At 34.1% G+C, this 13,411-nt stretch overlaps 1 protein-coding gene across 2 annotated transcripts in view; it reads left to right on the plus strand.

The window, feature by feature from the left end:
- SLC24A2 (solute carrier family 24 member 2) overlaps positions 1-13,411 on the plus strand; it is a 283,926-nt gene that overhangs the window by 172,298 nt on the left and 98,217 nt on the right. Inside the window, exon 5 of one of the 2 annotated variants that reach the window (XM_051995444.1) lies at positions 12,317-12,367. The exons of the other annotated variant lie outside the window; for it this stretch is intronic. Coding sequence (XP_051851404.1) covers positions 12,317-12,367 — 51 coding nt within the window. The remainder of the gene's footprint in view (positions 1-12,316; positions 12,368-13,411) is intronic. 2 annotated transcript variants of the gene reach the window in all.

Raw genomic sequence — 13,411 nt, forward strand, 5'->3', positions numbered from 1 at the left:
CTTCCTTAACTCTTTATCTCACTAAAGTCTAAAGCTATTCCAAATCTTTTATTCTCTTCTCAAGTCCTTCACCCTTTGTTTTTTCACAAATAATTTGCTTCTTACTTTACTGAGAAAATCATGAGTTCCCTTATCTCTACTAGTCCATACTCAAAATATCTCCAGTAAAATCAGTAAGCATTTTATTTAGTGCTTGCTATATGAAAGCCATTGTACTAACTATGAGGGAAACAAAAGATTAAAATAGCCCCTTCTCTCAATAACTCATACCCTAATGGGAGATTTTTTGCATATATATGCAAAGATATATATGTATAAAATAAATACATGATAAAATGAAGATTAGTCTATAGGGAATACAGAGAGAGGACCAGGAAAGATTTCTTTCAGAAAATTTAATTGTAGCTAAAATTTGCAGGAAGTCAGGGAAGCCAGGGAAGAGAGACAAGGAAGATGAGCATTTCAAGCATAGAATCAGGAGATGGGGTGTCTGTCATTCAAGGAACAGCAAGGAGTCCAGGGTTAATGGATTGTATAGTACATAGCAGAGAGTGATCCACTGTGTATTGATATCAAATGAGGCATAAAACAAGGAGAGACATGCTTACTGAAGATGTTCACAGATGTCATGGAGAATATCTTGGGCAAAGCCCAAATAAAAGAGAGATTCCCTATCATTAGAAAGATGCTCTCAAATCTTTTTATTGTGGTTGTCTTTGAACTTAACGCCTGGAGGCTCAGAAAAAAAAAGACATTTCAATAAGATCCTTGGTTCCTCAAAAGTATTCAGTCTATATATCCACATTTAAAAAACAAAGTGGATGGAAAATAGTTATGCTTATTTTGACATGAACTTGCATTTGCAAGTTCTGACATGACCTTGCATAAGTTGGTTTATCAGTATAGATATAGTTATTGCTAACAAATAATAGATCTTGTTTCCCTTTTTTCTAATTTCTTGAAAGTATATCATTGCTGACAATTTGCTGCAGCCTACTTATATTCCATGCTTCTTTCTTTTACCTTTTGAGTTACTAGAAATGTTGATTCTTCTGAGATCAGGTTGTTCCATGATTCATCAGAAAATTTGACACCTTTTTGAGACTACAAGTGTCAACAAGTTGGACTTTTGAATAAACATTCAATTTGCATACACCAAAATCCTTGCAAGTTATCCTAGAAGTTAACAGGAGCAGTTGGTTATACATGAACAATAAAGAAAGAAGTCACATAAAGTTTAGCAAATTGGCATCCTGAGCTGACAATAAAATCCACAAAATATTAATAGAAAAAAACATTGGATAAATCCTGCATGAAATATTTAGGAAAAGATATGGGCAATAAGTGCAAATAGTAAAAAAAAAAAAAATGTATAAGCAAATTGACTATCTTATTTTATAAGATAGCTAAGTGGCACAGAAAATAGAGCACTGGACCTGGACTCAAGAACATAATTTCAAACCCAGCCTCAGATACTTAATAGCTGTTTGATCCTGGTCAAGTCATTTTAATTCAGCTTCCTTAACTATAAAAGTGGAGATAATAATAGCACCTACCCCCAAATGTTGTAATGAGGATAAAACGAAAGATTTGTAAACTGCTTGGCAACTCTTAGAATACTATACAAATGCAAGATATTATTGCCACAAGGAATTTGCATGTCTGTAAGATCAAGAATCCCTTAATGTACTAAAGTTTGATAGCTCAAATCAAATGCAAATAGAGATACCTTCCCATAATCAAGGGATAACTCAAGTAATGAACTTAAATATTTAATATCTTTAGAGGAGATCATCCTTTAAATTTGTTGTTATCATTCTATTGTTTCAATTGTATCCAACTCTTTGTAATCCTATTTGGGGTTTTCTTGGCAAAGATATGGAATGGCTTGCTATTTCCTTCTCCAATTCATTTTACTGATGAGGAAAGTGAGCAAACAGGATAAAGTGACTTGCTTAAGGTCACTCAGCTAGTAAGTGTCTGAGACCAGACTTGGAAAATGAGTCTTAAGTTCAGACTGGATGCCGTATTCATTATGCCACCTAGCAGCTCCTTCCTTTAAAATAGCTACCTTTTAAGCAAAGTATTTTGTAGCTAGAAAAAAAAAAATACAAGAAGCAAAATATTAATAGTTAGAGTTAACTCCCACAAATGACTTAATTAACCTCAATTCCATGTTGCCTTGATTTTCTCTATTTTTCTGTGTTGTTTCCTAAATAAGCCAATATTTAGATGTGTTGTCATTCGCCATTCTAAATTGCCTGTATGATAAACATGAGAATATTCCATTGGATTTGTGAATCTCAGTTTGCATAAATACTCCCTCCAACTATGCAGATTGCCACCTGCTCATGCTTGTCCATTCTATGTAAAATCATTCTTGTCCATGGCCTCCCATAAAAATCATCAAGGAGGAGTGAGATATTCCAATAGGTAGGAGATCTTCCTCTTGATCTCTTCATCTTGCATAGATATCAATGAATGTTATCAACTGATTTTTTTTTAATGAACTCAAGCTTCTCCCTGAAGAAAAAGTCAATCTTTTTAATGTTAATATTTTTCTTTTGATAATGCTATATGACTGTGAGTCATGGAATACTGGAGTCTCAGGAGAATTAAAGTTGAGGACTACACAAAGAGTAATGAACAAGAACATAGTGGGAGTAAGCAGGCAGCAGCATATTGCAGACAAGAAACTGTGCAAGAAAAGTTTTATAAAGGGTGGTAGCAGAGAAATAGATGACTGGAAAAGAAGGAACATTAGTTACAGAACAAGAACAATGACTATCCAACTAATGGATAACAAACATTAGTTTTAAATTTTGACTTTAAACCAAAAAAAAATGTGCATAGCCCATTAAAAAATCATTAGATTATAAATCCCAATGTGTGAAATAAAACCTATAGTAATAATTGCTGGGCTTTTTAAAAAAGAAAAACAAATCATTTTTTCATTAATTGATGCTTTATTCTTAAAGATCAAACTTCTCTCCTGATACATTTCACTGCCTCTAATTTGGTTTTAAATAGAACTGAATTCAATATAGATTCCTTTGTTGGCTTCTTTCTTTATGCATGAGAATCCTCTGTAGTCTGAAAATAACGGGAACATTCACAGGTGCTGCTTCTGTTTTTCATATTTATGCCGTGGTATTGGAGCCTGGAGGGTTGGTGGTAAAGTGGCTTAAAGAATACTGAAAACTCAGGGGTGGCTGCTAAGAAAGAAGGAGGCTAGCTTCATGGGCTCCCACTCAGTATGAGTGTGGGAAGTGAGAAACCTGAATTCTGCTGTCAATTATCTATTAATCATGTGGTTTTCTGCAAGTTCTCCTACCTTATTTTTTTTCCTAGGGAATTCTGTTCCATACTGAACAAACTCCCCTTTGTCTTAGACTTCTTCTCTTCACACTCTTAGTCTAGCCTTCACTGAGACCTGGCTCCCCTTTGGCAACACTGACTATTCTTTCCAATATTGGCAGTATCTGGCACTGGTCCAAAAAAAGGACCTTTTTCCTCAACTGCTACTTCCATATTCTCTCTTTACCATCATTACTCAGCAACTTCTCCTCCTTTGAAATATACAGTATTAAACACATTTTGGTGACTACTGCACACTAGCCTTTCTCAGCATCCAGCCCACCATCTTTTTATCCTCTCCAACTCCTGCCCTAATTCTGAGGAACTTCAACATCCATTTTTATGGTACCTCAAATTCTGCTGGCTTCTAATTCCTCAGTTTCTTTAAATCTTATGAGCTACTTCTTTGTTTTACCTCAATCATATATAAAAGTGGTCACACCTGGATCTCATCATTAAGTTCCACATCTCAAATTTTAAAATATCCCATTCATTCTTTGACCATAACCACCTACTATTCCGTCTCCCATTATACCTATCTTCATGTCTTATCTATGATCTAAGAACCTCATCTCTAGGCTTCTTTTTCTACATTCTCTTAGCGACCTCATCAGCTTCCACAGGTTTAATTATCCTTAGGACAATGAGGCCCAGATCTATATATCTAGACTTAAGGTCTTCCCTGGGTTTGAAGACCATAGTTGCCCATACATAGGACATTTTAGAGTGGATATCCCAGAGACATATCAAATTTAACATGTCCAAAATGAAACTGTGCCTCTTTCCTCCCAAACCTAGCCTTACCCCAAACTTTTCTACTCTATTGAATATATCATTATCTTGTCTCAAATACTTACTAGGTGTATTACCCTAAGCAAGTCACTTATTTTTCCTGAGCCTCAGTTCCAGAATTTGTAAAAAAAAAAAAAAAAAATCATTAAAGAGTTGGACTCAGTGACTTCTAAGATCCCTTCTAATTCTAAACCTATATTCCTGTGACACTATAGTCCATGAGAAATTATAAATTAGAAGAATACAGATAAACCTGAAAAAATATATGAAATGATACAAGGTAAAATAAATAGAATTAGAAAAGTAATATCCAAATTGATCGCAACTTAGTAGGTGGAAAGAACAACCAAAAAATCCTGAATGTTCATTTTGCTGAACTGCTTTTTCTTTCTTTTTTTGTTCTTTGTTACAAAAGATGGCACTCTGGATAAGGGAGAAGGCAGGGATATATTTGGATATGAAAGCAACATAAATCCAAAAGATTTAAATACAAGTTTCAAAAGTCAAAAAGAAAGGCTAAGTTTAAGGAAAAGTGAAAAAATATAACACATTTAGGAAATTAAAGAATTATTGTACACATGCCCCCAGTATAGTGACAAGGAAAAGAATAATACAATATTTATGCTGTTCAGTATTCTGAATTTGGTGTTAAGATCATCCTGAATACAATTTGCCCAGTTCTTGAGCTTACTTATAGATCTTCCTGGAAAAAAAGCCACAAAATTAACATAGAACTAATTGTGCAGAAGTGAATCAGAGATCTTCTGATTGAATATAGATTGGCTTTAATAATGTAATTATCAGTCCAGAAAAATGGTGCCTTGAAGACCCTCCATATTTCTCTCCTTCTTAGTCACTATTCTAAAACTTAATTGATTGATTCCATTTGAATCGTAATAATTATGGGAAAGCATATCTAGCTGAGTAGAATATCAATCATCTTCTATGAGGAGTCTGATGATTTAAAGGATATACTCCTCTGGAGAAATGAATTTTTCAGTCTATTCTCCACTCAGCTACCAAAGTGACCTTCCTAAAGTATGTCTGACCATATTGTCTCCCATTCACTAAACTACTGACTCACTATTACCTCCAGAATTAAATATAAAAATTTTTGTTAGCTTTTTAAAGCCCTTCATAACATGACTCCTTTCTATCTTTGTCTTATACTTTACTCTCCAAACACTATAAGACTTTCTTGATGTTCCTTACTTCATCTTTCAACTTCATGTCTAGAATATTCACTCCTCTTCTTCTCCTGACTTCCCTGTCTTCCTTCAATATTCACTTAAAATCTGACCTTCTGCACGAAGCCTTTCCCAGTACTCCTCACTGTTAGTCCCTTCCCTACCTCCAATTTACCCTTAATATACCTTATATGAACATGTTCATATTGCTTCTTATTTAGAACATGAGCCCCTTTCTATCCCTAGTGCTTAAGTATAATTCCTGGTTCTATGTTTAATAAATGTTTGTTGAATTGTTGGAGCCCTGTCTTAGCCTCATTCATCCTAAACTGTCTTTATCCACCTGTACGGAAAGCAAAAGTTTTTATTTCCTGACACATATTGACATGTAGGACTTCAACTAAGTGTGGAATGCTGACCACAAATGTGCTTCCTTTGGTTGTGCATGAATTTTATACTTCAACAGTCACTGACTACTTTTCTTTTCCTTTGAACCTTTGCTTCTCTTACCTATCATGCTCAATTAAAGTATATATCCAAGAAGGAGTATCGTGTGGACTCCCCAAATTGCAGTTCCAGCTTTTGCAGTCCATGATTTTCCAGATTCAGCTACCGTTGAGCTATTGAAGTTCTACATTACTAATAATGGTAGTTCATTTCCACCATTAGGTTATTGGCATACATCTAATGACTCAAATTTACATTCTTAACAGTTCTTCTCTATTCCATTTACTTCTTCTTTGGTCAGCAGCAGGCATCTTTCTACTTATAGTTCTGTGTTTGCTAGTGGTTGATTCTGTGGGATGCAGTATTTTGTTTCTTCCTTGATCTATCCTCTAAATTTAATAAAGTCATACCATTTTTGAAATTTTTTAAATCTTAATTTTCCCATTTTAAAAAATATATATATAAATGCTCATCTATCCCTTTCTGATCCATGTATAAGATGAATTCTCCTTCCACGTTCTTCTACTTTTTTGATAAATTATCCAAGTGATCACAGCAGAAACATTGGTTAACTCCAATCTTGAAGCAAAGTTTATAAATCTTCTCACCAAGTTTAGTCATCTCCATAATATCAAGATTTATTTACATTTGGCAGAGTAAACTATTAATGTTCTGGTTTGCTTATCTAAAAGAACATTTAATGAATTAAATATTAAACAACCTATCATAAACAGATGTTTTTATAGAATCTCATATATAAAATCATTTATAAATAAATTAAAGATCTGTAATTTCATCAATGTAAAGAATTTCCAGTCTGTCCATCTGGCAATCCATGTGTGATATAATAATCTTATGGAGTCCTCTGAGGAATTAAGTTACCCAGAATGTAACAACAAGCATCAAAGGAGGGATTTGAACTCGTCTTTCAAAGTCCAAATCTAGCATTTTTCCATGCTATCTTTTTTCCATGATATCTCACTATTATAAAAAATTTGTGAGTGTATGTATGGTTATGTGACCCCAGATAAATAAGCATTGTAGCTCACAGAGACTTTGAATGTTGTTACTTTGAGAGAGAAGACATAGATTGGGGGGAGGGGCAGCATTCAATTAATTGTCATCTTTGAAGAAATAATGTCTGAGGCACTCTGAGAGGACCAAAAGAATATTTCCTAATGAGATTTGGAGAGAAAATTGTCATGGAAAAAGAGTTTATAAGAGACTAAGTTTACTATTGCAGGAAAAATCTATGGGGGACTTAGAAAGTTAATTTTCATCTTTGAGGAAGTCTGAGGAGATGAGAAAATTGAGTTTAAATGCTATTCTGAAGAGGAAATGAAGGAGTTAGACTGTTTTTTTTATCCCTGATGAGAACTGAATTGAACTGTTCTTATTCTGTGGAAGAGATATACTAAAGAAAATTCCTGAGATTTAACGTGTTTCCAAAAAAATAACTATGGAAGTTCTGTGGTCCAGTATTTTGGAAGAATTCGCAGATGCAAATAATGGTGAAAGGTGACCACCCTCACAACTGATAGAATGTTAAAATAGTTATTTATGTCTCTGCATCATTTGTTATTATCCAGTAAATTATAGAGACAGTAACATTAGTGTTTATCTAAATCTTTGAGACTCATGTTAGAGGCTAAGAAAGAAAAGAAAGCTCTTTAGATGAAGAAATTGCTCAGGTTTTTCTGGGGTTTCCAGGCTCAGAGATAATTAGTTAACTAGTAAGAGAGATTTTGCATTTTTAGTTCTTTCTGAAGATATTCCCACTTATACTTACTAGTATTCCTTTGAACCTTGTGAGAGAATTAATTTGGTAACAAGTCAAGTAGCTGAAAAGTGGATATTTAATGTGTTCTTGAGTATACCTGAGAGGTATATCCTTACATTCTCTATCTTATACCTGAGAGATAAAGGAATTTCTACAATTGGGTTTCCAGGTTGTATCACCAGAGAATACTTTAACTAAGGAGTAGTCATGTCACTGGGGAACCCAATCTGTAGATGTGAGGAGTTTATTGTTTGTTTTGTTTTGGCTTTTTTGAAGAGATAGCCTAGAGAAGCACTGTACTATATGTATGTGTGTGTGTGTGTGTATGTGTAGGTGTGCATGTTGGTTTTTGTTGCATATATGTGTATTGTTGTATGTATAAATCCATACATGTGTGTTTGTATACATGTATTTGTGTGTAAATATTTTACAAAACCATAAAATTATCCTTCAAGGTGTAGAAAAAAGAACAACTCAAAATCAGGATGACCTGGGCTCAAGTCTTGTCTTTGATACATACCAACCGTGTAATCCTAACCAAGTCATTTAATTTCTCAGTGCACTAGGCAGCCTACTCTAAGTCTAGATTCAGACTTGACCTGAATTTGTAGAGAGAATTTCCTTCTCTGAAGCTTGATACATGATAAAGTCACATATAAATTGAATTCTCCTTCCATGTTCTACTCTTTTTTGATAAATTACCTAAGTGATCACAGCAGAAATATTGGTAAACTCCAATTTTGTAGCAAAGTTTATAAATCTTCTACTAAGTTTAGTCATCTCCATTGTGTCAAGATTTATTTGCATTTGGTATGAGTAAACTATTCATGTTTTGGTTTATCTAAAAGAACATTTAATGAATTAAATGTCATCTATCATAAACAGATGTTTTTGTAGAGTCTCATATATTAGATCATATATAAATAGATTAAAGATCTATAATTTCATTATTATGAACCCCCCCCAAATGTATGTGTGGCATATATACCTATTTGTGAAGACATAACTTCACTGTCTAATATATGCCATGTTCTTATGCATATTTTTAAAAGCTACTTTTTTTTGCCAAAATACTGAAAACTGCTAACTTTGCTTTCTTTTATTGCACATGCCTCTCAGGGAATAACAAGAGGCAAATTAAAGTTTGTTGCTCATCTAAAAGCTGTATGATTCTTAGCATGCTCTATCCTTCCCTATCATTGTATTGCTCTTCTTGATTAAGTAGAAAGTAGAAACCAGAGAGGAAGCTATTTTTACCAGGTAGTCTGTCACAAGAACTGATTGGTAAATAACCAGTGTATTCCATTGGTACCCTCAACTGTCAGAAGAAAATGAGAGAGGCCTCCAGCATGTTGGGCAAACTCCTGAGGAAAATTTAAGGAGTATACAAATGATAGTCACATGGGATGGGTAGGCATTAATCTTTTGTAATCTGCATTATTAGTAGGGATTCCAAATCGAGGAGAACACAGATCCATCTAAGCATTTGAGAGAAAAATGGGAAAAGCAGGGCAGAAAAATGAGTGGATGGATAACACTTATGGTCTTACTGGTTTTAATCATGGATATTGTACAACATATATCATTATGAAATAGGAATTATATATTTTTGAAGTTGATTTCATTATCGAAGAACTCAAAACTTATCATGTAACACCCTACAATATTCTATTAGATTCCTCAATTCCTTGTTGTTGAAATGAAATTTAGTTTCATCATAGAGCACCTGTGTCTCAGTAATGTAGTTCTAGCAAAATCCAATACTGATTAGATAGTATAGAGTGAATAGTCACTCTCTAAACCTTATCTTTGCCATTGCATTAAAATAACTTTATGTGACACTTTTTTTGCAAATGAAACAATGATAAGTTATTTGTTATTCAATCATTTTAATCATGTCCCATTTTTTCTTGGCTAAGTTCCTGGAATGACTTGCCATTTCTTTTTCCAGCTGATTTTACAGATGGGGAAACTGAGGCAAATAGGGTTAAGTGGCTTGCCCAGCACAGTGACTAAGTAAAGCCAGATTTTAATTCAGATCATCCTGACTTTAAATCCAGAATCTGTACACTGTACCATCTAGCAGCTGGTAATAAATGATAAATATTTACAATCTATCATATTCTTATTCTTCTACCCAAATTTACAAAGTGTTTCATTTATACATTTATGAGTATCTAAAACTCCAGTGGCTTCCTTGGAAGCATTCTAAGTTAATAGGCTATTGGAGAGTATTGAAGAAGGCAAGACTATTTCATGAGACTGCTTTAAAAAAAAGTTTCCTAGAAGTAGATTTTTATAAGGAGAAATACATATGCAAGTACATATATATACAGAGAGAGAGAGAGAGAGAGAGAGAGAGGTGAATATAAACATAATGGACATTGCATATATACTTTATATAGATATACATGTGTACCATTGTACAAGTGCTTGCACACACATAAATGTATATAAATTATGTATTTACAACATAAATATTGTATACAAACAAAAATGTGTTTGTGTGCATATGTACAAACTATATTTCTACAGGTCCACAAAATTTGTGTGCCTAATTATATATGTATGCATATAGATATGTGTGTATATAAATGCTTATATAGAGTATGAATATATATCCAGATATATTTAGTGTATATATGTGTGTATGTATACATACATTATATATGTATATTTTATATATATTTATATTTATATATATGCAGTACTGACCATGTCACTTCCCTACCATATAAACTTAAGGGCTTCCTAGATGGTCCAGTAGATAGATGGCTAAGCCAAGAGTGAGGAGGACCTGAGTTCAAATTCAGACCCAGACACTTACTAGCTAAATGACTCTGGGCAAGTCACTTAACCCTCTGCCTCAGATTCCTCATCTATAAAATGACCTAGAAAAGGAAATGGCAAATGACTTCAGTATCTTTGCCAAGAAAATTCCAAATATTTCTGAAAAACAACTGTAACAACAACAACAACAACAAAAATCAAATATAAATTCTATTGTTCATTTTTAAACCCCTTCACAACCTGGCTCCACATTATCTTTCCAGTCTCATGTATTGTCCCTCTGCCTTACTCTGAGAGGCAGCCAACTCTCCTCTTTGTTCGCCATGTGTATGATGTATTTCTTCTTCACCTATGTTTCCTAGCATTCTACTTTTCCTTTGAAATATAATTCAAGCACTCTTCTGCTAGAAGTTTTTCCAAACTTCCTCAATTACTAATGCCATCCTTCCCACATTAGATAATATTTAGCTACTTTGCATTTATTTGCCTCCCTTTTCTTTATATTTACCCATATGTCATTATATATGTAAACATATGAGCATATATATGTGTTACTGTATTTATTCCCCTCCCTTTAGAATATAAGACCCTTGCAAGAAGAAATTGTTTCGATCTTGGACTTCTGTTTCCCTGGTGTCTGATACATAATAGGTATTTAATAAATGCTTCTTGGTTACATATGTGTATATATACATATACATATACATAACCAGATCCCGGCTTGTCATAAGTTTTTCAACTTAAGTCTTCCTTCTTTCTCAGAAAGAAAGGATTGAATGTTGTGTCTTAGAATCTAGATTGGAAAACAAATATACGACTTTTTGTCCTTTCCCATAACCAGCTTCTACCACTTCCACTTACCAATGTATATAAAGAACTTCCCATTCTATGGCTTCAATTGTAACCTGAGAGACAGTGAGCCACGGTGGAAAGTGCTGGATTTGAAGTCAGTGTACGTTGGTTTTACATCCTGGTTCTACTATACAATAATTGTACAGTTTGGGGCAAATCTCTTAATGCCTTTGGGTCTTAAATTCCTTCTCTGTAGAATGAGGAGGTTACACTTTGATCACTAAATTCCTTCCTATTCTAAGGAACTTTGCATAATCACCAGAAAGAAAGGAGATGCTTCTTATGTTTCTTCCCTTTTATGTAACAGTAGTGAGTGACTGTCATGTCTAACTGTTGCTGCTGTTTTACTTCCTATTCTGAATCTGGTTCAGACTTCCCAGGGAATTGTGCTTCTCTCTTATGTCCAGAGCACACTGTGTATTTAACAGCTTCTCACAACACTTTACGCATGTTTCATTTGTCTGTCTCTAATGCTATACAAGCTTACTCTAACAAGATGAAAAAGAAAAGGAAACTCTAGGAACAGATTTTCATTTTGAATTAAGAAATGTGTTGTTTTCCTATATAATCATCCTTAATCTCAGGAAGAAGATAAATCATTGTCTTTTGGTGAGCTCATGTAACTATTATTTGGTGTCGGGGATCCTAGCTTGTTCATTGGGTATTTTGCCCAATTTCTCTGCTTTAGACATGCCCAGACACTGTCCTTACATAAGCATCTTTCTTTGGTGTCACCTCTAGAAAAAGTGACAGTTCAGTTTTGTTATAAATTTGTCTTTGAAAATTGTCCTCACCTGTGTATCAGATATCGGAAGGACTTTGTCTTGGTGTGTAATCTGTGACAGACATAAAGGCCAAGGTATTTCCTGACTTCCTTTTCCCAAAAAATTGTCTATTATTTTTTAACCTGTGGGATCCTGTCTTTTAAGTGATTTCTGGAAACAGGAAATGAAAGCTGTCTGTTATGTAACTCCTGTTTGCTTATCCCTATAGAGTTAAAATTGCTGAATTTGACAGTATAACAATGAACCTGATTAAGAACATGTAAAAACAAGTTTCTTGAATTACTGCTCAGTTCCTTATCTCTGTGTCTTTTGCTATGATATTGTAGAGCTTGGATCATATGGAAAACTAAAATATTATGACACAATGACTGAGGAAGGTAAGAATAATTTTAGAATTGTTTGCTCTGGCTTTTTTTTTTTCATTTTGGAGTGTCTGCTGCTCATCCATCTGTTTGTTATTTTTATTTTCTCCTTGCATGACTTCAGTGCCATCGTGTGATATACTATGAACCTCTATCTGCATTTTTGTCTTGTTTTTGCCATTGTGTTTCTTTGGAAATAGAGGCATGCGGTACCATGGGTGACCATTTTATTTCATCTAAACAACCTAAGTCAAAGATGCCCAGAAAAATGTTACATGTGTTTAATATTAACATGGGTACATAATTTTTTGTTCCACCTGCCCTCAACCTCAGATGGCACTAAAAATATCCATTCATGCACAAACAGACTCTTTTGGCATAGCCACTGAGGAGAGGAATATATAATATATGTGTGCTTTGTGTATGCAGTGGGAGGAAGTCAACTCAAAGAAAAGTTTGCATGCCAAGCTCCTTGCCAGACACTTCAGCAGGTAGAGATATATTTTTTTAATTTGCTATTGTCATCGTCATTTAGTTTTTATTTACCACAGATGGGCCAGGCACTAATCCAGAGCACTACATGGGGTACAGCATCAGTTTCTTAAAATACATTCAATTGATTTGGAGTTTGAGATTCCTTATAATCTCAACCCCTTCTCTAAAAAAAAAAAAGATATTTGTAATTTTGAAGAATGGTGGGGTGTTTTCCTAATGTTTATAAATTATATTTAAAAAAATCAAATATGGTTTGGACAGGAAATCAGCAAACCATTTAAATGACAATAAAAGAAAACAATAGGAAGAAATGTGATGCTAATCTGTTTTGTTCCTGGTGTCCCTGATTGCTGTGGTTTTTTCAAGAGACCTCCCAACTATTTTGCATGCAGAACTTATATTTTATACTAGTTGGGAAGAAGAAGCATATTTGCTATCTTCTAATGTCTGTCCTTCTAGCTTTCCACATCATGTTGGTGTGGCCACATTTACACCTCCTCAGTCCTTTCCTTGGTTTTGCCCTTATGCAATTTAGAACATTTCTAAAGCAACAATCTGCCATTA

The sequence above is a fragment of the Antechinus flavipes genome, chromosome 1 (genome assembly GCF_016432865.1).
Source record: "Antechinus flavipes isolate AdamAnt ecotype Samford, QLD, Australia chromosome 1, AdamAnt_v2, whole genome shotgun sequence".
NCBI classification, from domain to species: domain Eukaryota; kingdom Metazoa; phylum Chordata; class Mammalia; order Dasyuromorphia; family Dasyuridae; genus Antechinus; species Antechinus flavipes.